Source organism: Eriocheir sinensis, chromosome 47 (genome assembly GCF_024679095.1).
Source record: "Eriocheir sinensis breed Jianghai 21 chromosome 47, ASM2467909v1, whole genome shotgun sequence".
Classification (NCBI taxonomy): domain Eukaryota; kingdom Metazoa; phylum Arthropoda; class Malacostraca; order Decapoda; family Varunidae; genus Eriocheir; species Eriocheir sinensis.
In genome coordinates, this window is record NC_066555.1 from 12,920,258 (window position 1) to 12,944,913 (window position 24,656).

A 24,656-nucleotide genomic window follows, 5' to 3' on the forward strand; every position below is an offset into this window, starting at 1 on the left:
CTTGTTCTATTTGATGGATCAATTGTAAAGTAATCTTCCGCATTAATATCACTGAATCCTTTAAACATTTTAAACACTTCTATTAGATCGCCTCGCATTCTTCGTTTTGACAGGCTGAATAAATTTACTTCTTTAAGCCTTTGTTCGTATGATAAATTTCTCAACCTAGGAATCATCTTTGTTACTCTTCGTTGAACCCGTTCCAACTTTTCTATGTCTTTTCTGTAGTAGGGAGACCAAAACTGTACACATTACTCTAGACGGGGTCGAACCAACGAATTATACAGTTTTAATATTACTTTTTCCGATTTATTATTAAAGACTCGTCCGATGAAGCCAACCAATTTGTTTGCAGTCTTAAGGAGGAGGAGAGGGAGGAGGAGGAGGAGGAGGAGGAAGAGGAGGACGATGAGTGGGAGAAGGACAGAGCGGAGGGGGGTGACTTCGAAGGAGAAGGGGGAGAGGAGGAGGTGTCTGAGGTGGTGGGGGAGGCGGAGGAGGAGGGGAACGAAAGGGGGAAGAGGAGGGGACAGGGGGTGGAGGTGGGGGGGGAGGGAGGAGGAGGAGGAGGACGAGGAGGAGGAGGAGGCGGGGGAGGTAGCGGTAGCAGAGGATGGGGGAGGATATGTGTTTGAGGACAAGGAGAGAGAATGCGCAGCATCTGTGGTCATATGCCGGAGATAGACAGAAGGGGAAGGAATTATTGGAGGAGGGAACAGATCCCAGGAGACGGGACACAACCCCCGATTAATACCTGGTACCCATTCACTGCTGGGTGGACAGGGCGGTAGGGTATCGGAAAAGCCGTCCAAATTTTTAGAGGGGGGTGATGAATGGGAGTCAGCGGAGGCAGAAGGGAAGGGAAGTATGGCGGATGAGGAGAGAGGAGAAGCGGCTGAAGGAGTGGAGGGGAAGGTGGAGATGCAGGAAACATGGAAACATGGACTAGCAGGCAGCAGAAAGCCTGTTGGCTCATTACTAGGCTGCCTGCGTTCAGTGATTTAATCAATCCGTTTGCCATAGGAGTGGCTTGCAGGGAAGGATTAAAGCACTTGTGTACCTACTCTTGGGAACGTTCAGTTCACACCCGTTGCAGCAAAGTGGCGATCAATGCGTTTCTTGAAGGAGTTGATGGTCTCTGCGCTAACCACTTCTGAAGGAAGGCTGTTCCAGTGGCGAACAACTCTATTTGAGAAATAACTCCTGCCGATGTCGGTATTGCATCGCTTTGCTTGAATTGTTTTTCCGTTGTTTCTTGTTCTCAGGTTAGTTTGTAGCGTGAAGAGTTTGGAGTGATCAACGTTGCTGAGCTTGTTCAGGTACTTAAAGACTTGTATCATGTCTCCCCGCAGTCGTCTCTTTTCCAACGTGAAGAGGTTGAGTCGCTCGAGTCGTTCTTCATAGGGTTTCGTCCTCAGTGATGGTATCATCTTCGTGGCGCGGCGCTGTACTCTCTCAAGTAATTCAATGTCTTTCCTGTAATTAGGAGACCAGAATTGCACGGCGTATTCCAGGTGGGGCCTTACCAGCGAATTATACAAGGATAACATAACTCCCGGCGTCTTGTATTCGAAGTTCCTCGATATGAACCCAAGCATTGTATTGGCTTTCTTACAGGCGGACTTGCAGTGTTTTGTTTGTTTCAAGTCACTGCTGATGGTGACCCCGAGGTCTCTTTCCTCTTGCACAACATGTAGTGGTTCGCCACCCATGTGGTATATGTGGTTGCTGTTTCTGGATCCGATATGCATTACTTTACATTTGGCAGTGTTGAAGGACATCTGCCATTTTCTGACCACCAGTGATCAGGTCCAGGTCTCTCTGGATAATTTCGCAGTCTGCCGTCGTGAGGGCCTTCCCACCCACCTTTGTGTCGTCGGCAAATTTTGAAAGATTGGATTTTAATCCTAGTTCTAGGTCGTTGATATATATGATGAAAAGTATGGGTCCCAGCACTGACCCTGTGGCACTCCACTTGTGACCGGGAGCCACTCAGGCCTGTCCGTTGAGTACAACTCGTTGTTTTCTTTCAGTGAGCCAGTCTTTGATCCACGCTGTCAGATCGTCGCCTAATCCCGCCGACTTAAGTTTCTTGAGGAGTCTTTCATGTGGCACTTTGTCAAAGGCTTTCTGAAAGTCTAGATATATAACATCACTGGGGATATGATTATCCCAGTTTTCATAGATACCTTGGAAGAAGTCCAATAAATTGGTTAAGCATGAGCGCTTGTTCCTGAAACCGTGCTGAGCATCGGAAATGATGTTGTTGTCTTCAAGGAACCTAACGAGTTTGTCTCTGATGATCTTCTCGAGGATTTTACCCGCCACTGAGGTCAAGCTGATTGGTCTGTAGTTTAGGGCCACACTTTTGTCTCCCTTTTTGTAGATCGGTGTTACGTTCGCTTGTTTCCAGTCTTTCGGGACTTTGTTTTGTTGTAGTGACTGATTGTAGATGGCGGTGAGTGGCTTGAGGATTTGCTGCTTGAGTTCCTTGAGCAGCCTGGGTGACAAGTCGTCGGGTCCGGTAGACTTGTTTGTCTCGAGTTTGTCTAGGTACTTTTTCACATCCCGTTCGTCGATTGTACCAATTCCTAGGGGAGTGATTCCCATCGGTGGGGAAGGGCTCTCGGGTACGGACTGGGTATTCTCGGGAGAAGTGACGGGAGAGGGCACAGGCGAGGAGGGGGAGGCAGGCGGGAGAAGGGAAGCGTGTTCTGCTGCTGTATGGGGAGAAGCAGGGGTGGAAGGAAGGTGGGGGGTGAGTTACCCCCGCGAGTAGATGAGCAGGAACGCCTGCGACACGCTGTGACTCTCTCCGCCTAATATTTGATGCCCCGTGTAAACGAGTGGATCGTGGATTCCAGGTGCTTGATTTTTCTTTCATCATGCCCTGCCTTGACGCAGAAACGGCAAGTCTCGCTTGCCCCGTTACTTGTCCTAAAGTATTGCGTAGCTTGACGAAGGCCACAATTAACACAACATTTCAAATTTGAAGGCATATTGGCTGATCTTTCCGCGGAGCGTAGTGAAACAAAGGGTCCCAGGTGAAACAAAGGCTCCCAGGGGAATACGGCCGGCGAGCGGGAGGTGTCTGGTGGCCGGGAAATTTCCGTTTAACAAGGAAAATTACAATCTGAAGCAGTATCTAATATAAACACTTCCTGGAAAATGAATAGGAAGAAATTACGTGTAAAACGTTTAGAAGGAGCTTGCGTGCACCACTGTGAAGTTGTGAGATGTATGTAGTTAGTACAGCGAGGAAAAGCAAGTGTGTTAGGGTAAGGGTGATGGAATGTAATTTATCAGAAATAACACTTAGTAGAGCAGAGTGCTGGGTAGTAGTAGTTGTTGTTCAGTCATTGCAGCGTCACTACAGCAACAGAACATCCTCAGGAACCTCTGGATAGCAGATAAGGAAAGTCAAAGCGCCGAAGCACTAGAGCAAGCTGACACACGTGTTCCCTCGAGGCTGGGGCAGGGTCAACTGAGGCTGGGGCAGGGTCAACTGAGGCTGGGCCAGGGTCAACTGAGGCTGGGGCAGGGTCAACTGAGGCTGGGGCAGGGTCAACTGAGGCTGGGGCGGGGTCAACTGGCTGGGGCAGGGTCAACTGAGGCTGGGGCAGGGTCAACTATTACGTTTGTCTGTATTATTAATATCAGAAAGTCAATGTCTCAAATGGAAACTATATTTTCTTTTCTTTTTCTCTCTCTCCTTGCCCATTAATACGCATAAAAATATTTCCCCTGTCCTGATTGATATATCTGTTTTAGCATTTCTTTTTATTTATTCATGTATTTTTTTTTTGTCATTATTTATTAATTATTTAGTTTAATATAGTTTTGCCTGTTTTTTTTATTATATTAAGTAATGAGCGTAGTTATTCTGTATTTATTTTCATAACCAATGATTAAAAAGATCAATATGAAAGAAAAAAAAAATATACGGCATGAAGTTACGTCTCCATTAATAGAACCCGGTGCTGGAAGGTACCAAACCTAATGGGGGAAGAGAGTTATGGATCAACAAATGTTTTTATATTAATGGATATATACTAAATATGTGTTGTTTTTTAGTTATATAAATTCGTGTTCATGAAGGATATAGGCAAACAGTTTTCTTGTAATTTCTTTTGTACCTTATCCAATTATGAATATTATTTGTAAGAGTAGAACAAATAAATATCTTAATTGGTGGTGTCTGGGACACTGATATTGTCGGAACTGATATCAAGGGATTGGCCTGGAAAGGGAGAAGCTGAAATACTGCAGTTAGCATGAGCATTTTCCTTCCTATGTTTTGTTGTGGTCACATGTAATTAACGGAGCAGCAGTGGTCAGGTTACTGTGGTGTTTGGTTTATTTCGCTATAAATGGTAACTGATTGTAATGATGATAGTAATATATTGTTGTTTGGGGTTGGGAGTAGAGGGTTTGTCAGTGTTTATTAATGTCCACGGACATGTTGTTCACCGGGAGGAGTGAGCTTATTTTGTGCGTAATATTTATGTCCTGGTAAATTAGGAGTAAATTAGTGACCCATTACTGTTTATTATGTTTATATATATATATATATATATATATATATATATATATATATATATATATATATATATATATATATATATATATATATATATATATATATATATATATATAAAATACTTATTTTCTTCCCCATACTCCCTACCCCCTCCCAACAGGGTGCCGCCATCTTGGTCCTGCGGCTGTGGATGCTACGGGGCTCGTCACCCGCCTTCAGTGACCAGGACAACCCCGCGTCCTTCTCCCCCTCCCTCATGACAAGGTAAAACCGCTTTCGTTAATCCTTTTCTTTACTTTATTCACCTCCACTTCATTTAATTTACGTCTTCACTCCGTGCCCCTTTTCCCTTTTCTTTATAGCATATCATTCCTCAACCTCTTCCCCTTACAATTCTGATTCCTCCTTCCATTCCCTTTCTCTAACTACTAAATTCATGTTAGTCGTCACTTATAATAATTCACCTATTCTACTATTTCCTTAACATGCATCTTCTTTCTCGCATCTAACTAATCAGTCTCCTCCTCCTCTTATCCTGCCTTTCCCTCCCCGCTTTTTATCAACCCCCTTCCCGACTTTCATCTTACCCTAAATCTCTCTCCAATGCAAATAACCCTCCTTTTATTATCTCCTTACATTATCTCTCTCTACTCTCCTTTTCTCATGTCCCTTTCCTGACCTCTCCTTACCACAACTCTCCCACCTCTCCTATCAACCCCATCTTCTACTGAGTTCTACTCTTTCCGTAAGTTCCTTTTATTCCTTTCATTTATAGCCTGGTAACAATCTTCCCCAACCGGCTTCCCTTTCTTCTTTACCTCTACCCTCTCCCCGCTCTTGGCACCTTTTCGCAATTTCATTTTCGCCCTGTCCTTCCCACCTCCTTCCCACTGTCAGGATTGAATGCGTCCCTTTCTCCTTCGCCCCTTAGTATGTTTCTCCTTCTTTCCTATGCTCACACACCATTCCCCTCCTTACGTTGCACTCTCCTCTTCTTATCAATATCTTTACGTTCTTGTCCTTTTGCCTCCTATTTCCAACCTTTTCCCTGGTGACGAGATAACGTTTTATACTTTCCATACTACCCTTACCTCTACTTTCCTTTATTTTATATACCTCTCTCTCCTCTCCTCTTATCCATATTTTTTCGCTCTCCTCTTTTTAGCTCGCTTTGCTGATGTGATGGGATATCTTCTTTCCTACTATCCTTACCTACCCCCCACCGGTCTCTCTCTCTCTCTCTCTCTCTCTCTCTCTCTCTCTCTCTCTCTCTCTCTCTCTCTCTCTCTCTCTCTCTCTCTCTCTCTCTTCCTTGCCCTCCTCACTTCATATGGAGGGGAGAGAAGGAGAAAGGTAAAGAAGATGGAATGGAAGGCTGTCACTTCTTGTTCATATCAAGATACTCCTTTTACGTCTTCGTCTCGGAAAACTTTTTTTTTTTTTTATCAGGCCTCTACTTTCACTCATTTTTTTCTCCCTCCGCCCCCTGCCTACTTCTCTTTTGCTTTGCTCTTTCAGCCTCCTTTTCTCTCTGTCTGCTTCTGTCTCTCATCATCGACGTCCGAATATTAATTGCCTAATAACTTGCTTTCATCTGAATATTAATAATAATAATAATAATAATAATAATAATAATAATAATAATAATAATAATAATAATAATAATAACAATAATAGTAATAATAATAGTGGAAGTAATAGTCAATTACCATGTTGAAAATGATAATAACTAAACATAGTAATATTGATATAGATAATAATAATAATAAGAACATGAGCTTGAATAAAGAGTTTTGACTTGCTCCTTATGAAAAACAATACGTCAGCAATTGGTTTAAATTAAATCTTACCATGGTAGAGGGGGGGCACCCTAGTCGTCACCTACATATACCTTGTCTCTTATGCTCCTGATGCAAACGGAAACTCTGCTCGTGGCCTTGATGTTACTACCATTTTTACTTTCGTGCTTCTTAAGGATAAAGGCTCTAAATATGTATACGCGAACATTTCATTAAATGTTGCTGCGTTTTATATATATATATATATATATATATATATATATATATATATATATATATATATATATATATATAGAGAGAGAGAGAGAGAGAGAGAGAGAGAGAGAGAGAGAGAGAGAGAGAGAGAGAGAGTTTTATAACGAAAATATTAGGAAAAAAATGATTTTGAAGTTAATTGGATAGTAAGTTCTCCAAGAAACGTTCTAGGGGAAAACGAGAAAAAATAATAATACGACATTCTGATTCAAATCATTTTAAATCTTGTGGGGACAGTCTCTTAGTGACTTAGTCTATTCATTCCTATGTTCCTACATTGTTAATTATTCATCTATGATAATTTTATTTCCGATTACCTATTACAAATTTTCCATTCTCATTTATCACTCAATCCACTCTCATTTCATCAAATCCTTCATCCGTAAACTGCATTCCAGCGGTCCTTCTATTGGTATCTTCTCATCACATCCATATACGAGGAAAGACTCAAACAACTAAACTTGCATTCTCTAGAAAGGCAAAGGGTGCGAAGTGACTTGATAGAGGTTTATAAATGGATGAAGTGCTTTAATAAGGGAGATATTATTAAGGTTATGTTGGTAAGAGAACCGGATAGAATACGCAGTAATGGGTTTAAACTGGATAAATGTAGATTCAACAGGGACAGGCAAAAATTGGTTTACTAACAAAGTGGTATGAGGGGAACAAACTGGGCAGTCATGTAGTGAGTGCCAATACAATAGTCACATTCAAAAATTGATTAGATAAATTCATGGACAATGATGCTAGGTGGGGTTAGGTTCACGGGAGCTACCTTGTACAGGCCTACCGGCTTCTTGCAGACTCCTTACGTTATTATGTTCTTATGTTCTTATTCCTTTCTTCATTCCCACTCACCTTCCCTGTTTTATGCTATCACATCTTTCACCCTTATTCATTTATTTATCCTTCCTTCTAGACCTTTTTACATTCCAGACCTTTTGCAATATCCATATTCTTAATATTCTTTCTTCACTCGTTTCCCATCCTATTGTCTATTTTCCAACATCAACATCGTCCTTACAGCATTTCCATATTTTCTACACCTCTCTCGCTTCTCGACCATTAACACTTAAGGCGGCTTTAACGTGGCAATTCCTGGCCGGCAATACATCCGCGACGATCTAGCGGCTAGACCGGCTGGGTGCTCTCGGGAGCAAGTGCCTTCACACGTGGGAGGAGCCGCCGGGAGCATCAATATGTATTTTATATTCAAAAATAACTATTTAAAGAGAAAAATCATTTAACTTTGCCCCAACAATGATAATTCACTCCAATCATCAAGTAATCTAGTATGCCTCATACGATTGGGTTGACGGTTAATTATGGTGTGGGCATTTTGGTGCCAGGTCCCCAATTTGTGTGGTGAGACATTGTCTGTTATAGGTTTCTGATGAGTGAGATTGCGATTCATTGTATTTCAACTTCAATTAACTAGTAAATGCAAGGGCATGAATTCATCCCAGACACCCCAAAAGGCTACTACCATATCTTAAAACCACAATGAGTTTGGCCCATTAGCCTAATATTGTAGAAATACTTTAAGTAAACGAGTTTTATCATAAGTAGTATATAATACACGAAAATAATCGTTCTTTACCTCCTTCGATGTCTCGCAAAGAGATAAACATTTCCCGCAATGTTGCTGCCACTCTCTCAAAAATGGTTTTCCGTAGACTCTGCTTCTTATAGAGTTGATCTTGTGGGTCCCATAGGTGTGGATGTTGCCTCACTTGCTCTAACAATGCCACCTCGGCCTCCCAGCTTCGCGTCTTGCTATCTACATGCATCATTTCTTGTTTTATTGGCGCCGACATGTTGTTTACCCAGCCGCCAGTCGGCAATACAAGACGGACACGCTCAGCTGCAGAGAACTTGCCTCGAGAACTCCCAGACCCAGACCCAGACCCAAAATGCTGCCGGCAACACGTCGCGCCTTTATTGCAAGCCGCGAATTGCCAGGTGTAAAGCCGCCTTTACTACTATATAATATTTATTTTTTCTTACTAACATCTTTTATATTGTCCTTCAAATTACCATGCCCCTCGTTTTTCCTAGCGTCATATTTCCTCCATCAATCATGTGTAACGTATATAACCAACCTATCATCCGTCTCCTCATCACCACTTTACAAACAACACCCTATCCTCACGCCATCGGCCCATCATCACATTATCAATACCCACTCACATACTCTCATCATCCTTTTGTCATCCCCATCCCCATCCCTAACCCCATTAGAACGATCATCCACCAGCCGTTAAGAATCACATTATAGTACGATTTATTTTCCCTTCACCTAGTATCACCCATCCCATTATCTTCCTATTTCCATCATAACTCACTCACTGTCGCTCCCTTATCACCACTTACCTTCTCAGTTCCATCATCCCACCTCACATCTTTACTACCCTTTGAAAACCTCCACATTATCCCTTACACGCATCACACAGCCCCCTCTCCCCCTCGCTCCGTCAGTCATCCCATCACTCCTTCATCAGTGATGGTCCAGGAATCCCCAATAAAAGTTTCCCTCAAGTCACGTGACGCAAAAGTTTTGAGGCTATCCCGAAACCCTACTTATCCCTCCTTATCCTTTACTCCCTCTCTTCTGTCTGACAGTTTTCTCTTGCTTTTCCTTTCGTGTCCTATTTTATTTGCCTTTGTTTTTATTTTTATTTTCCCATGCCTTTTCCTTAACGTTACCTTTGCTTTCATCTTATGCGGTCTTTTTTTTATTTAACTTCACGTTTTCACAATTTTATTTCTCATTTGATTTTTATTCTTTGATTCGTTTTCCCTTGTTTATGCGCTCTTTCTTATGCGCTTGTGTTTTTTCTTGTTGATTACATCATTTTTCGATATTCCTTATTCACTTTGTTCCTCCACAGTCATTTTTTTCCTTTCCATACCATAATCACTTAACGGCACCTCTACTTATTCATTATTTTGTCTGTGCTTATATATTTCCCCATAGTTTTTAACTCATTTTTCTTGATAATTAATGATATTATTTTCTTGATATATTTAAGTTTTCACTCCTTCATACACTCATTCTCTTATATATTATGTGTTTACTCGTTTATTTCACTTACCTTTGTGCTATGTGTTTTACTTGAAATTTTATCCAATTTTCATATAATAGTTTTTTTTTCTTAATTATGTAATTAACTATACTGTTTCCTTATAACCTTGGCAAATAAGCTACCACTACTGGTCAGTCCAGAGCGATGGTTCGCATTGCAAGGTTGTAGCTATTGCCATTTCTACCAGTCCTGTGTCACTGAGGTTGATGAGCGTATGATGTTCGTGATGTTGAAACACACCTGGGACTTCATATAATTTATTGCAGTGGACCTACGCCCCTACCGAGATGTTTGGACTTGAGGAGAAATAGATGTTCTACACGAAGCTTGACTCTATAGTTTGCCAATTCTCCCCACGCGACACACTCGTTCGTCTTGAGCGACTTAAATGCAGATACTGGCACCGAGATAGATGGCTACGAGTTATGTGCGGGTCCCCATGTCTCTGGCACCATAAACGAAAACAGTTCGCTCATTCTGAGCTTTACAAAGTCCAGAAGGCTGATGATTGTTGGTCCTGGTTCCAGAAACGCGGTCCTCGTCGCTGGACATGGTGTAGCAATGATGGCGGTGTGGTAAAGGAAACTGATCAGATCCTTGTTTGTACTCGTTGGAGGATACTCCAGAACCGTAGGGTTTTCAGGAAAGCTGAGTTCTTTAGGACCGACCACAGCCTTATTGTTGCAAAAAAGAGGAGCCTGCCTGAGGGGGACTTGGGATGGATAGGGCAGCTGCAGGGGAGCTTGCTCGGGAGGACCACCGGGAGTATAGACGGCGAATGAGTGAAGCGAGGTGCCCTCGGGCGCATGCTCGCCATTAGTTATCGTCCAGTAATTGCATGTCATTAGCCGTTTCAGAGAAAGCCATGCCTCTTTTCAACTTTGGGCGCAATGACTGGTGAATACTAGAAAACTTTAATTCTTATTGGTAGCTGCTGGGCTGGCGTGGGCGGGGCCTATTTGCCAAGGTGTCGCTAACAGTATATATTTGCGTGACCCCTTTTCGTGTCTTTCCGTTACATTACATTGTAAACTCCTCTCTGTGTGTACTATTTTAATAATATATATATATATATATATATATATATATATATATATATATATATATATATATATATATATATATATATATATATATATATATATATACACACGTGTGTGTGTGTGTGTGTGTGTGTGTGTGTTTTCCAATTCATGTATAGTGCTCTAGTAACTTTGCATACGTATATTTTCTTCTGCCCTATTTTTCTTGCCTCCGAATTCTTTGTTATGCAATGTATTATTTTGCCTTACATGTTTTCTTTTTCGGATTGTACCAATTTTCTGCTCTCTTTTTTTTCCCTTGAAGCCTTCTTTTGTTTTCTCGTTTTTTTTTTGTTCTTCATATGTTCCTCTTCTTAAATTTTCTTTCTATATGCTTCTTATTCTTGAACATATTGTTTTCTGTAATGATACTTATTTGATTATTTATGTTTTATATTCTTTGCTTGTAAGATTATATTTTCAGTTATGATCTCCGTTGCAGGTATTTCTTTCTTTCATATTTCATTTTGCTCATTTGATATCGCTGCTAAAAAAATAAAGTTTCACGCATTATTCAACTTTTATTTATATCTTCTTAGTTGTTACTAGATATCTGTTGCAATCATTTTCCTAACTTCCATCAAACAGTGTGTGCATGTCAGTGCCTCATTTCAGACGTGTCTCCTTTGCATTGTCCGCGTTATTCTATAATGTTAATTGCACCTTCTTTCCCTTCTCTCTCTCTCTCTCTCTCTCTCTCTCTCTCTCTCTCTCTCTCTCTCTCTCTCTCTCTCTCTCTCTCTCTCTCTCTCTCTCAGTCGGGTTCCCACTTTCACAGGGGTACCACGTACTTTACGACTCAGCGGCACCTCAGGTCAGCGCCAGGTCACCTGGTCAGGTCAACACTTGCACTCTGTCCAGCCACCCTGTTGCCTGCTTGTTCCTGTTTTGCAGCTGCGTTTAAACGAATCTGTGATATCCTGCTGCTACATGCTGTGTGTGTGTGTGTGTGTGTGTGTGTGTGTGTGTGTGTGTGCTGTTTTCCCTGTGCATCCCTTTGCGTGTTCTAACCCGTCTGGTGGACATAGGGAACTGCTTGTTCTTGGCAGAACGGATAACTGCTAATTCTATTATACAAGTAGAGGTATATTATACTCTCTTCACGTACTCTTCACACACGCTAACACAACATCAGTGCTACACCTACCTCCGTGTAGTTATTATATATTTCCTTGTCTGAAATGTTAATGGCTGTTACCGCCATCAGCCCCGCGAGCCCGTGGTAGCGGTAAGGTGGTAAATAAGAAGACCCTTCACGTTGACTCGATTAATATAATTTCGGTCAAAACCTGTTGACACGAATACACCATCAGAATCACAGAATCAGGAATACGAAAGTCACTACGTTTTACATCAAAGAGCAATAAACCATTGTTGAGTCAGTACATTACATCAAAGAGGAATAAAACACTGTTGAACAATTGACTCTTCATTTATCCCGCACAGCAGAATATGGCAAGATATATTATTCAGAAAGACACAATAATTACTCACGTGTCGGGATCTAATAATCACTTGTGGGTTCTTTGTTGTGTTACCCTTAACCACACTGTCCCTGCGAGGAGCTCTTCACCTCTCCGCTGCGCCCTCCTCTCTGTCCTCAAGTCAACAATCCAGCAAGAGGGAGAACTCGGCTGACGCGGAACCCCCGCGTCAGCAGTCTGTATCCCTCCCTTCCCCCTGTTGACATCGTGGTGCGGCCATCTGGTCTCACTTATACCATCTCACACCACTGCTTTGCGATAGTTCCCATCTTCACTCCTACAATCCTCCCTATCCTCCCTCTACGTCGCCCTTTACATGACTGTATGTATACCACATTACATATTATGTAATCAGTCACACTCAGCCTTAGCGCACTAATAACCTTTGTCCGCTTTCGGAATAAAGGTCATTTGGGAACCTATCCCAGCCTTTCTGTCAGTATCATTACGATCGGCAGTTATTGGCAAGATTGTGATTTAAAGTTGTTGTTTCTATGGTTGTATTTTTCTATGGTTGTATTCTTGTATTCTTGAATTTACTGTTGTTTTGGGCGCGTACGCACAACGGGGGGAGTGTTGCCGCCCGAATGCGGACAAAGATTATTAGTTCGCTAAGGCTGATTGTGGCAGATTATAAGATGTGTAATGTGGTACATACAATCATATACAGAGCGATGTAGAGGGAGGATAGGGTGGTTTGTAGGAGTGAAGATGGGGACTAATGCAAAGCAGTGGTGTGAGATGGTATAAGTAAGGCCAGATGGCCGCACCTAGATGTCAACACGCGGGGGTTCCGGGGCCGAGTTCCTCCCTCTGGCTGGGTTGGGTGACTGGAGGAGCAGAGAGGAGAGCTAGCAGCGGAGAGGTGAAAAGCTATTTCCTCACAGGGACAGTGTGGTTAAGGGTCACAAAACAAAGAACCCACAAGTGATTAATAGACCCCGACACGTGAGTTATTATTGTGTCTTTCTGAATATCACTTGCCATTGCCATATTCTGATAGTTAATTGTTCAACAGTGCTGTATTACTCTTTTATGTAATGTAGTGACTCAACAATGATTTATTGCTCTTTGATGTAAAACGTAGTAACTCTCGTATTCCTGATCCTGTTTTTTTTTTCTTTCGGTCAAAACTTGTTAACACGAACACACCATCAGAATCACAGAATCAGGAATACGAAAGTCACTACGTTTTACATCAAAAAGCAATAAATCATTGTTGAGTCACAATATTATATCAAAGAGATATAAAGCACTGGAGTGAGTAATAGATCCCGACACGTGAGTTATAGTTGTGTCTTTCTGAATTATATATCTTGCCATATTCTGATGTCCGGGATACATGACGAGTTAATTGTTCAACAGTGTTTTATTGCTCTTTGTGTTTTATTGCTCTTTGTGTTTTATTGCTCTTTGGTGACCTCAACGTTCCACACATCAACTGGATATAATAACTTACAGAAAGGCTGGGATAGGTTCCCAGATGACCTTTGTAGCAGAGAAAGGTCAGTTCCGTGCTATATCGGACACAGATCGATACGAGTGCATACTTGTTGTACAACAGTAACAGACAGCAGAGAAGGGTCAGTTTCGTGTTATCTCGGACACTGATCGACACGAGTTCATACTTATTGTACTCAACAGACAGCACTAACAGACAGCAGAGGAGGGTTAATTCCGTTCTGTGCTATCTCGGACACTGATCGACATGTGTGCAAAATTGCTGTGCTCAGGAGAAAAGGATTACGTCCGTGATATCCGTGCGCCTCGAGTTTTTGCTAGCCAAACATATGCGTTCCAGGTATAGAGCAAACATGGACGACGCTTGATGATTCACCAGTGACACTATGGTGCACAGTCACAAGGAACACCGAGCAACGGATGACATGTGCTCGGGGCCGGAGAGCCGCAGAGCGAAAGGAGACCCCAATTCAATTCAAGCACTGATACTGGCGCAGTCGCTCTCTCCCCACATGCCCTTGTTTTGCTCATGTCTTGAACACGTCCGAGACATACTCTGTTCCTTGGAAGGCCTGGTCTCACCTTGGTCCACCTTAAGGCATAAAGGTCATATCCAAGCCTTTCTGTCAGTACCACTACGACCAGCAGTTGTTGACAAGATTGTGATTTAAAGCTGTTCACTGTTCAGTTTATGTGCTTGTATTCCTGTATTTTTTAACTTACTATTGTTTTGGGCGCGTATGCCCAACGGGGGGAGTGTTGCCGCCCGAAGGCGGACAAAGGTTATTAGTGCGCTAAGGCTGATTATGACTGATTACAAGATGTGTAATGTGGTACATACAATCATATACAGAGCGATGTAGAGGGAGGATAGGGAGGATTGTAGGAGTGAAGATGGGGTCTAATACAAAGCAGTGGTGTGAGATGATATAAATAAGGACAGATGGCCGCACCAAGATGTCAACACAGCGGAAGGGGAGATAAGAGACCGCTGACGCGGGGGTTCCGGGGCCGAGTTCCTCCCTCATGCTGGGTTGGGTGTCTTGAGTAGCAGAGAGGAGAGCTAGCAGCGGAGAGGTGAAGAGCTATTGCCTCGCAGTGACAGTGTGGTTAAGGGTCACACAACAAAGAACCCACAAGTGATTAATAGACCCCGACACGTGAGTTATAACTGTGTCCTTCTGAATGATATATCTTGCCATTGCCATATTATGATATGCGGGTGACGAGTTAACATGGCCGCACTGGCCCCACCCGCCCGCCCCACCAGCCTCGTCTAAGACACACCTGTCCAGCACTCCTGCCGACCTGAGACCTGACTTCCAATGTCATGTGAACTATAGTAGCTTAATCCCCCTTGACTACCAGGAGTAGCTAATCGGATATAAAAGTCGAGTCACATAGAATTCTTGATCATTTTGAGGATAATTACCTATGTCAAATGGTTACTGAACCAACTCGACTAAATAACACATTAGACCCTGTTATTGTAAGAAACGGTAATATACTCAACAATGTTACGGTGGGAGAAAATCCCGGTTCTTGCTATCACAAATTAGTGCACGTAGACATTAACGCTCAAATAAAAATGGCTGAAAACAAAATATTGAAGCCTATTTTCAAAAGGGCAAATTTCGCAAAAAAATCCAACGTAAATTGACAAAAATCCAAATATATGAAATGATTCCTACGTAGAGGAAGCGTGGCTAAACTTTTAAAATCAATTACTCACTCAGCAGAATACATATGTCCCATTTTGCGAGAAGCGACGTGTCATTAATAAAAGTCAACGTGGTTTAACAACGTACTCAAGTATTTTATTAAGGAGAGAAATATGGTCTATATTACAGGCTAACGAAAGTGCAAAACACGCCCGAAAATATTTGACTCTATCATGAAGCATAGCGACGAGTGAAAAGATTAGTAAGTCAGGCAAAGCGTAAGTACGAAGAGAATATTGCCGCCAACTGTATTACTAATCCAAAGTCTTTATTCAGTTATATAGACAACAAAAAGACAATCTCAAGTGGGATTGGACCCTTAACTGACTGAAATGGTAAAATAGTAACCGAAAGCCAGCAAATGGCGAAATTTTTTTAATAACTATTTTTCATCGGTATTCAATACCGCCAGTCTTACCACCACTACCACCAACATCAGCGATGGCAATAGTATTAACGTTAATTCCACGCAGACCTTGCCCGACTTTGTAATAACTTTCGAGAAATTCCTAATGCTATCCAAACAAATAAAAGACCAGGACCAGACAATTGATAATCTATTCTACTTAAAGAAGCAAAAAGCGAAATACTCTTCTCTCACAACTGTATTCAATATGTCCTTGCGTCAAGGCATAGTCCCTTTGGAGTGGAAAACAGCTACCGTAACACAGATTTTTAAGAAAGGAGACAAAAAATTCGTACCTGCCAATTACAGGCTCATTTGTCGAACTTCAGTAGCAGGTAAGCTACTCGAGCAAAATTAGAGACAAAATTGTAAGTTACCTTGAAAGTCACTGATTAATTAAGGATTCATAACATGGCTTCTGTAACAAGATATCTTGCTTGCCGAACCTAGTACATTTTATAATGACCTCATCACAATTTATGACGTAACCAAATCACTGGACGTAGTCTATCTCGATTTTGATAAAGCGGTCGATGAAGTTTCACGGCATAAAATACTTTATAAAATCAAGTAACTATGTATTGACGGTAAAATACAGCACTGGATCGCTTGATACTTGATTGAGTAACAGACAGTAGATCAGTGATAGATGGATTTAACTCAGAGTGGGCGCATGTCACTAGTGGTGTCTCTCAGGGCTCAGTTATTGGCCCGATGCTGTTTATAATTTACATCAATGACGTTGACGTTGGAATCAATAATCCCATTAGAAAATTTGCTGACGGCACAAAGATTGGTAATTCGGTCATCACTGACTAAGACAGACAAAACCTCCAGAAAGATTTGCATAAAATTTCAACTTGGTTCAGTAGATAGGAGATGTCCTTTAATATATATGATTGCCAGGTTTTTCAAACTGGTACAAAAAATAAGAGGTTCGATTGTGAAATGCGTGGCGTGAAACTCAAAAGCATTCAATGTACCAAGGACCTGGGTGACAAATTCGTGTTCAAATTCTCAAAGCAAACAAAGTGAACAAAATGCTGGCGGAGGTGGGTCACCATCTCCTGCACCTTGTAGAGCGTGGTGAGGCCCGCCATCTCCTGGCAATGTTGAAGGGTGTCCATTGGCGTCCGTCGACCCGGCTGGGTGTCCCAGGTGAGACTCTTCGCTCTTCGCTGCATCTTGTCGAGTGTTTCAAGGTGCGTGGAGGCTACCCTGCCCCAGACGAGGCAGGAGTACTCTAGCGAAGAGCGAATCTGGGCTTTGTAGAGTAGCTCGCGTCCCCTCTGGTCCAGGAGCCAGGAAATCCTTCTTAGAGAGGCCAGCTTGCCCGCCACTGTTCGGGCGAGCTGCTCTATGTCGGTCCTGAAGGTCAACTTGGAGTCATAAGTGACCCCCAGGATCTTTATTTCTTGTTGGGGTGCCAGCACCGTCCTGTTGAATGTTGGCCGGAGGTCGTGCTTTGTCCTGGACACCACCAGCAGCTGGGTTTTATGGGGGGCAAAGCTGACCTGCCATCTGCATCCCCAGTCTTCGATGCGGCGGAGAATGGTGTTGAGGAGGGCAGTCACGGCGGCTTCCTCCCCCGGGGTGTAGGGAAGCGACACGGTTACGTCGTCCGCAAACACCCTGGCGCTGGGGACGAAATTCAGCAGGTCATTGATGTAAACGTTCCAGAACAGCGGCCCCAGTACGCTCTCTCTCTCTCTCTCTCTCTCTCTCTCTCTCTCTCTCTCTCTCTCTCTCTCTCTCTCTCTCTCATACACATCTCAGCCAATATGAGGGAACCGTTGTGGCTGCAGCAGCAGCAGCATTTTTTTTTTTTTTATAACAAAGGAGACAGCTCAAGGGCACAAAAAAAGGAAACAATAATAAAAAAAAGCCCGCTATTCGCTGCTCCTATAAAAAGAATCAAAAGAGGTAGCCGAAAGAGAGGTCAATTTTGGGAGGAGAGGTGTCCGGACTGATAGCCTCCTCTTGAAAGAGTTTAAGTCGTAGGCAAAAGGAAATACAGATGAAGGAAGATTGTTCCAGAGTTTACCAGCGTGAGGGATGAAAGAGTGAAGATGCTGGTTAACTTTTGCATAAGGGGTTTGGACAGGATAGGGATGAGCATGGGTGGAAAGTCGTGTGCAGCGGGGCCGCGGGAGGGGGGGAGGCATGCAGTTAGCAAGTTCAGAAGAGTAGTCAGCGTGAAAATAGCGATAGAAGATAGAAAGAGAGGCAACATCGCGACCGAATTTTAGAGGTAGAAGACTATCATTAGGAGGAGGCGAGCTGATGAGACGAAGAGCCTTAGATTCCACTCTGTCCAGAAGAGCTGTGTGAGTGAAACCCCCCCACACGGGAGATGCATACTCCATACGAGGGCGGACAAGGCCCCTGTATATGCATAGCAACTGTGCGGGGGAGAAGAACTGGTGGAGACGATACAGAACGCCCAACCTCGAGGAAGCTGATTTAGCGAGAGAGGAGATATGAAGTTTCCAGTTGAGATTTTGAGTTAAGGATAGACCGAGGATATTTAATGTTGAAGAAGGTGACAGCTGAGTGTTGTCGAAGAATAGGGGATAGGTGTTTGGAAGATTGTATCGAAATTAAGTTTTTGAGGCATTCAAGGACACAAGGTTCCTTCTGCCCCAATCGGAAATGATAGCAAGGTCTGAGGTCAAGCGTTCTGCAGCTTCCAGTCTGGAGTCGTGTACTTCCTGTTGGGATGGCCTTCTTTTGAAAGAAGTTGAATAATGCAGAGTGGAGTCGTCGGCGTATGAGTGGACAGGACAGTTTGTTATGAAAAGAAGATCATTAAAGAATAACAGGAAGAGAGTGGGTGATAGGACAGAGCCCTATGGAACATCACTGTTTATAGGTTTAGGGGAAGAACAGTGGCCGTCTACCACCACAGAGATAAAACGGCCGGAAAGGAAACTGGATATAAAGGAACAGAGAAAGAGATAAAATCCGAAAGAGGGCAGTTTAGAGAGCAAAGACGTGTGCCAGACTCTATCGAAGGCTTTCGATATGTCTAGCGCAACTGAGAAAGTTTCACCGAAACGGCAAAGAGAGGATGACCAAGAGTCAGTTAAAAGAGCAAGAAGATCGCCAGTAGAACGCCCCTTGCGGAACTCATACTGGCGATCAGATAGAAGGTTAGAAGTGGAAAGGTGCTTTTGCATCTTCCTGTTAAGGATTGATTCAAAAGCTTTAGATAGACAGGAAAGTAAAGCTATAGGGCGGTAGTTTGAGGGATTGGAACGGTCACCCTTCTTAGGCACAGGTTGTACAAAGGCATACTTCCAGCAGGAAGGAAAGGTAGATGCTGATAGGCAGAGACGAAAGAGTTTGACCAGGCAGGGTGTCAGCACGGAAGCACAGTTTTTAAGGACAATAGGAGGCACTCCATCAGGTCCGTAAGCCTTCTGAGAGTTGAGGCCAGAGAGAGCAAAGAAGACATCATTCTTAAGAATCGTAATAACAGGCATGAAAGTCAGAGTGGGGATGAGTTGGAGGAATATGCCCAGAATCGTTCCAGGGTGGTGTTCTTAGAGAAAATTTGAGGGAAGAGTTCAGTCTTAGAGATAGATGAGACGGCAGTACTCCCGTCAGGGTTAAGGAGAGGAGGGAAAGATGAAGTGAAATTGGTGGAGATATTTTTGGCTAGGTGCCAGAAGTCACGGGAAGAATTAGAAAAAGCAAGGTGTTGACATTTTCTATTGATGAAAGCGGTTTTGGTAAGTCGGAGAATAGATTTGAAACGATTCCGGGCTGAAATGTAAAGTTCATGGTTAGAAAGAGTGCGAAGGCTCTGGAACCTTTTGTAAGCTGCCTCTCTATCTTTAATGGCTAGAGAACAAGCATGATTAAACCAAGTCTTTTTAGCATGAGGAGTAGAGAAAGAACGTGGAATGTATGCCTCCATTCCAGAGACAATCACCTCTGTGATGCGCTGGGCACACACAGAGGGGTCTCTCTCCTGGAAGCAGTAATCATTCCACGGGAAATCGGATAAGTACATCCTCAGGTCGTCCCACCGAGCTGAAGCAAAATGCCAGAAGCATCGCCTCTTCGGTGGGTCCAGAGGATGTACAGGAGCGATAGGACAGGATACAGAAATAAGGTTGTGATCGGAGGAGCCCAACGGAGAGAACAGTTTGACAGAGTAAGCAGAAGGATTAGAGGTAAGGAAGAGGTCTAGAATGTTGGGCCTGTCTCTAAGACGGTCGGGAATACGAGTAGGGTGCTGAACCAACTGCTCTAGGTCGTTGAGGAGAGCAAAGTTGTAGGCTCGTTCACCAGGCTGGTCAGTGAAAGAGGATGAAAGCCAAAGCTGGTGGTGAACATTGAAATTTCCCAAGATGGATATTTCAGCGAAGGGAAAGTGAGTCAAGATGTGCTCCACTTTAGAGTTTAAATAGTCAAAGAATTTTACATAGTTAGTAGAGTTAGGTGAGAGATAAACAGCACATATGTATTTAGTAATAGAATGACAATGAAGTCATAGCCAGATGGTGGAAAATTCGGAAGAGTCAAGGTCGTGGGCACGAGAGCAAGTGATGTCGTTGCGCACGTAGGCGCAACATCCAGCTTTGGATTGAAATTTAGGATAGAGATAGTAGGAGGGAACAGAGTAGAGATTGCAGTCAGTAGCCTCAGAAACCTGTGTTTCGGTGAGGAAGAGAAGGTGAGGTTTAAAGGAGGAGAGATGGAGTTCCACATAATGGAAATTAGAACTAAGACCGCGAATGTTGCAGAAATTGATAAGAAGGAGGTTCGAGAAGTTATCAGGACACCTCTCAAGTCAACAGCAAGAAGGGGAGTCCTCCCTGGGGGAATTTATGGTCCCCCCTCCCCAGGCGGGGACTCCGAGGCAGTGTTTTTGTTTTGAATTTTGAAATTTGGGAAAAAGTGTGTATGTTGTGTGAATGTAGTGTGGTGTCGAAAGAGAGAGGATCTGTCTTTAGAGAGCATGTTGAACTACTCTCTGGTGTTGATGAGACAAAAGGAAAACGGTTAGTGAGGACATGGGAAGGGTCTTTGAAGGGCTTCAGCACCCTCCTCGCTTCCCAGATATCCTCACCGGGAGTAATTCACGCCCGTTCGGTAGGTGTCGTCCTACCTACTCCTCATATCTAGGCGGCTCGTTTTCTTCAGTGATGAACATTTAATTGCAGAATCTAGGCCCTCACATCTCTACAGAGAAGAGTTAGTAAATGACAGGTTATGATTTTATTGCTGCTACATGAAGAGAAGGTACATGTAACACAACAATATTCTACTTAAGTACTACATTTTAAGCGTACATAACAACTCATCGCAGCCAACCCTCACATCAGGCAGTGGCAATCAGGTGATTACCAGCCCAGGAACGTTTAGACAAATATCGAAGATACCTTTCAAATTTAGTTACATTGATTATTCAGACACGATATTATTCTAGGAATTCTGCAACGGAAATGTGAGGGCTGCCTGCATCAGCATAATACAAACCCATTTATCCAGGCAGAAGACATCCGGATAATAGTGTTTTACAGTGTATCAACAGTTTCGTGATAAGTGATCTTTCCAGTTGTGGAACAGCTGAACGGATTAGAACAGCGCGGAAAGGCAACAATGAGACACAGAGGAGTAAGAAACAATACTACAAAAATTCCCTGTTAGTATCTGACGTTTACAGGATTTGCGAGGAAGCAGCAGGGAGGCTGGCTGCGGCGAGTTGCCGTGAATGCTTAAAATGCAGTACTTTACTATTATAGTATTGGTGTGCTACATGCACATTCCTCACTCTACATATACTGGGGAGGTGGTGGCCGAGTGGTCAGAGTGCGGGCGTAGTGAGCCCATGGAGCAAAGTTCGAATTCCACCGAAATACGCTGAATTTTCAACCATCGCCAGTTGCCGGAAGATTACTCACATGCTGCCCAGATCTCCAATCAAATCTAACTATATATAGTCAAGAGGAGCACCGGGGGGCAGTACATCGTCTTTTTTTTTGTCTATTTCAAGTTTGTCAGCACCGGATATTGTTACATTCAACGAAAACATAACTACTGGAAGTTTTTAACCTGGTAGTTGCGGGGATCAAGTTTCTTAAAGGCCCCTCTTAGCGAGAAAAATGAGAAAAAATCATCACTCACGCAAACCATTTTGTAATATATATATATATATATATATATATATATATATATATATATATATATATATATATATATATATATACGCATTTGTGATCAGTTTATGCATCATCTGGGGGAGGCGGTTTGGGGAGGCGGTGGCTGAATCGACAGAGTAACACCACCGCGTTCAGGAGGACGCGAGTTCAATCCCCGCCCGGTGCCACCAAGCTGGGATTTTTCAGCCGCCGCCGAGTGGCTTAAAACTACCCACATGCTGTCCAGAAGACCACCTATCAACCCGGACTCTAGATTCTAGGATTAAAGATGAGCTCCGGGAGGGCAGCATGAGCCAATGCAAGATGGCGCCACTATAAACACTCGCCTGCGCCACAACGGGCTGGGCCGACCATCAGGACCCACCGGGAAGAAGCCTTGGGCCGACCAGGCCCCACCGGGAAAAAGCCTACCGGCGCTATAGGCCGCGACGTAAAAAAAAAAATAATAAAAAAAAAATATAAAAAATCTATTTTTTGGGGTTTATATCATGGCAAAAATGTGGCCCGTCGCTGGTACACGGTAAAGCCAAAAATTTGGCCCGTCGCTGGTACACGGTAACGCCACAAATTTGGCCCGTCGCTGCTACCGGGTTAAGTGTTACACATCAACCTCATTCGCATTGCCATCACATAGTAAGTAGTTCACCTGTATCTAGAGACCCCCTTTCGGTATGGTCAGATATAGCAACGTCATTATAATGCAAGACTTCGTGAGTACTTGTGGTGTTTTCCAAAATCTGCCTGTGTAGGCAAACTGGCCTGTCAAACTGCTTGTGTTCTAAATGATTTGCATAGCCGTTCGTTGTGTTCATTATTACACTTATTATGTAGGGTTGACAGCTACCAACAAACATCCTGGGCTTTTATTATTTTTATTTTTTTAAGGTGCTGCATACAGTGCCTGTAGGCTTTTTTGAGGGATCTCTTGGGCGCCCCCGGGGGCCGCCCCTTAGTGGTGCAGGCGAATTTTATGTAGTGGCTGCCGTGATGTTTGACTATTGTTTGGCCCATGCTGTCTCCCGGTGCTCCACTTGAACGAAGTCGCTGAAGTTAGGGTAGACTGAAGATCTGGGCAGCATGTGGATAATCTTCCGCCACTCGGCGATGGTTGAATATTGTCAGCGTGCATCGGTGGGACTCGAACCTAGGTACATAGACTCACCACGCCCGCACGCTGACCACACGGCTCACCTCTCAAAATATACAAGTGTGTGTGTGTGTGCGTGTGTGTGTGTGTGAGAGAGAGAGAGAGAGAGAGAGAGAGAGAGAGATTCATGTGATAATGTACGTATTGTTTGCGATACTGTAGGTATATCAATATTATGCATGTGTCCGTAATTACAAATATGTACATTTGTGTATCAATAAAATCGTACGAACGACGCCGATTTTCAAAAAGGGAGAAAAGCCAGCCACTTCAAATTATCGCCCACTTAGTTTAACATCAGTTGTAGGCAAGAAGTTGGAGTCAATTATAGCCGGGAGCATTCGGGACCATCGAGAGAAGTATAATTTAATTCATGACTCACAGCAAGGGTTCACGAAGGGTAGGGCTTGCCCTACTAACCTATTGTCCTTCTACTCTAAAGTAATCGAGGCGGTTGACAGAGATGAAAGCTATGACATACTGTTTCTAGATTTCTGTAAAGCGTTCGACAAAATCCCTCATCACCGGCTATTACTAAAATTACAGGCTCACGGCGTTGATGGGAAAGTTTTGAACTGGATTAGGGCGTGGCTTAGTGGTAGGAAGCAGAAAGTGCAAATCAATGGTAAGACATCTGAATGGGGCAATGTTACGAGTGGAGTCCCACAAGGGTCGGTCCTGGGTCCGCTGCTTTTTATTATTTACATCAATGATTTGAACACAGGAATTAGTAGTGATGTCAGTAAGTTCGCAGATGATACCGAGATCGGTAGAGTAATCCAATCAGACCAGGACGCCAGCGTTCTCCAGGATGAGTTTGACAGACTATATGATTGGGCGGGGAAGTGGCAGATGGAATTCAATGTCGGGAAGTATAGTATTATGAGTGTAGGTAGGAATAACCCCTCACACAATTACTCCTTAAATGACACTCCTCTAAGCAGATCTGGATGTGAGAGAGACTTAGGAGTCTTAATGAGCGCTGACCTCCGTCCTAGGGGTCAATACATTCGGGCTAAAAATCGTGCAAGCAGGGTATTGGGTTTCATCTCAAGGAGCGTAAGCAATAGGAGCGCAGAAGTCATCCTCAAACTTTACTTAGCACTAGTTAGACCCCATCTCGATTATGCAGTTCAGTTCTGGTCATCCTACTATAGAATGGATATCATGATGTTAGAATATGTACAGAGGAGGATGACAAAGATGATTCAGGGGGTGAGAAACTTGCCTTATGAAGACAGACTGAAGCATTTAAATCTACACTCTCTAGAAAGGTGAAGGTTGCGAAGAGACCTTATCGAAGTCTATAAATGGGTGAAGGGCTTCAACAGAGGGAATGTCAATAGGATTTTGGTTGTAAAATAACCAAGTAGGACACGTAGCAATGGTTTTAAGCTAGAGAAATTTAGATTCAACTAAGACATAGGCAAAAATTGGTTTACCAATAGTGGATGAATGGAACAGGTTTGGCAGCCATGTTGTGGGTGCCAATACATTAGATA

The 24,656-nt window shown here is 43.2% G+C and overlaps 1 protein-coding gene across 1 annotated transcript in view; it reads left to right on the forward strand.

Annotated features, from left to right (window-relative positions):
• LOC126981377 (protein O-mannosyl-transferase TMTC1-like) overlaps positions 1-24,656 on the forward strand; it is a 136,023-nt gene that overhangs the window by 40,869 nt on the left and 70,498 nt on the right. The window contains exon 3 of the mRNA XM_050832403.1: positions 4,701-4,804. Within this exon, the coding sequence (XP_050688360.1) occupies positions 4,701-4,804 (104 nt within the window). The remainder of the gene's footprint in view (positions 1-4,700; positions 4,805-24,656) is intronic.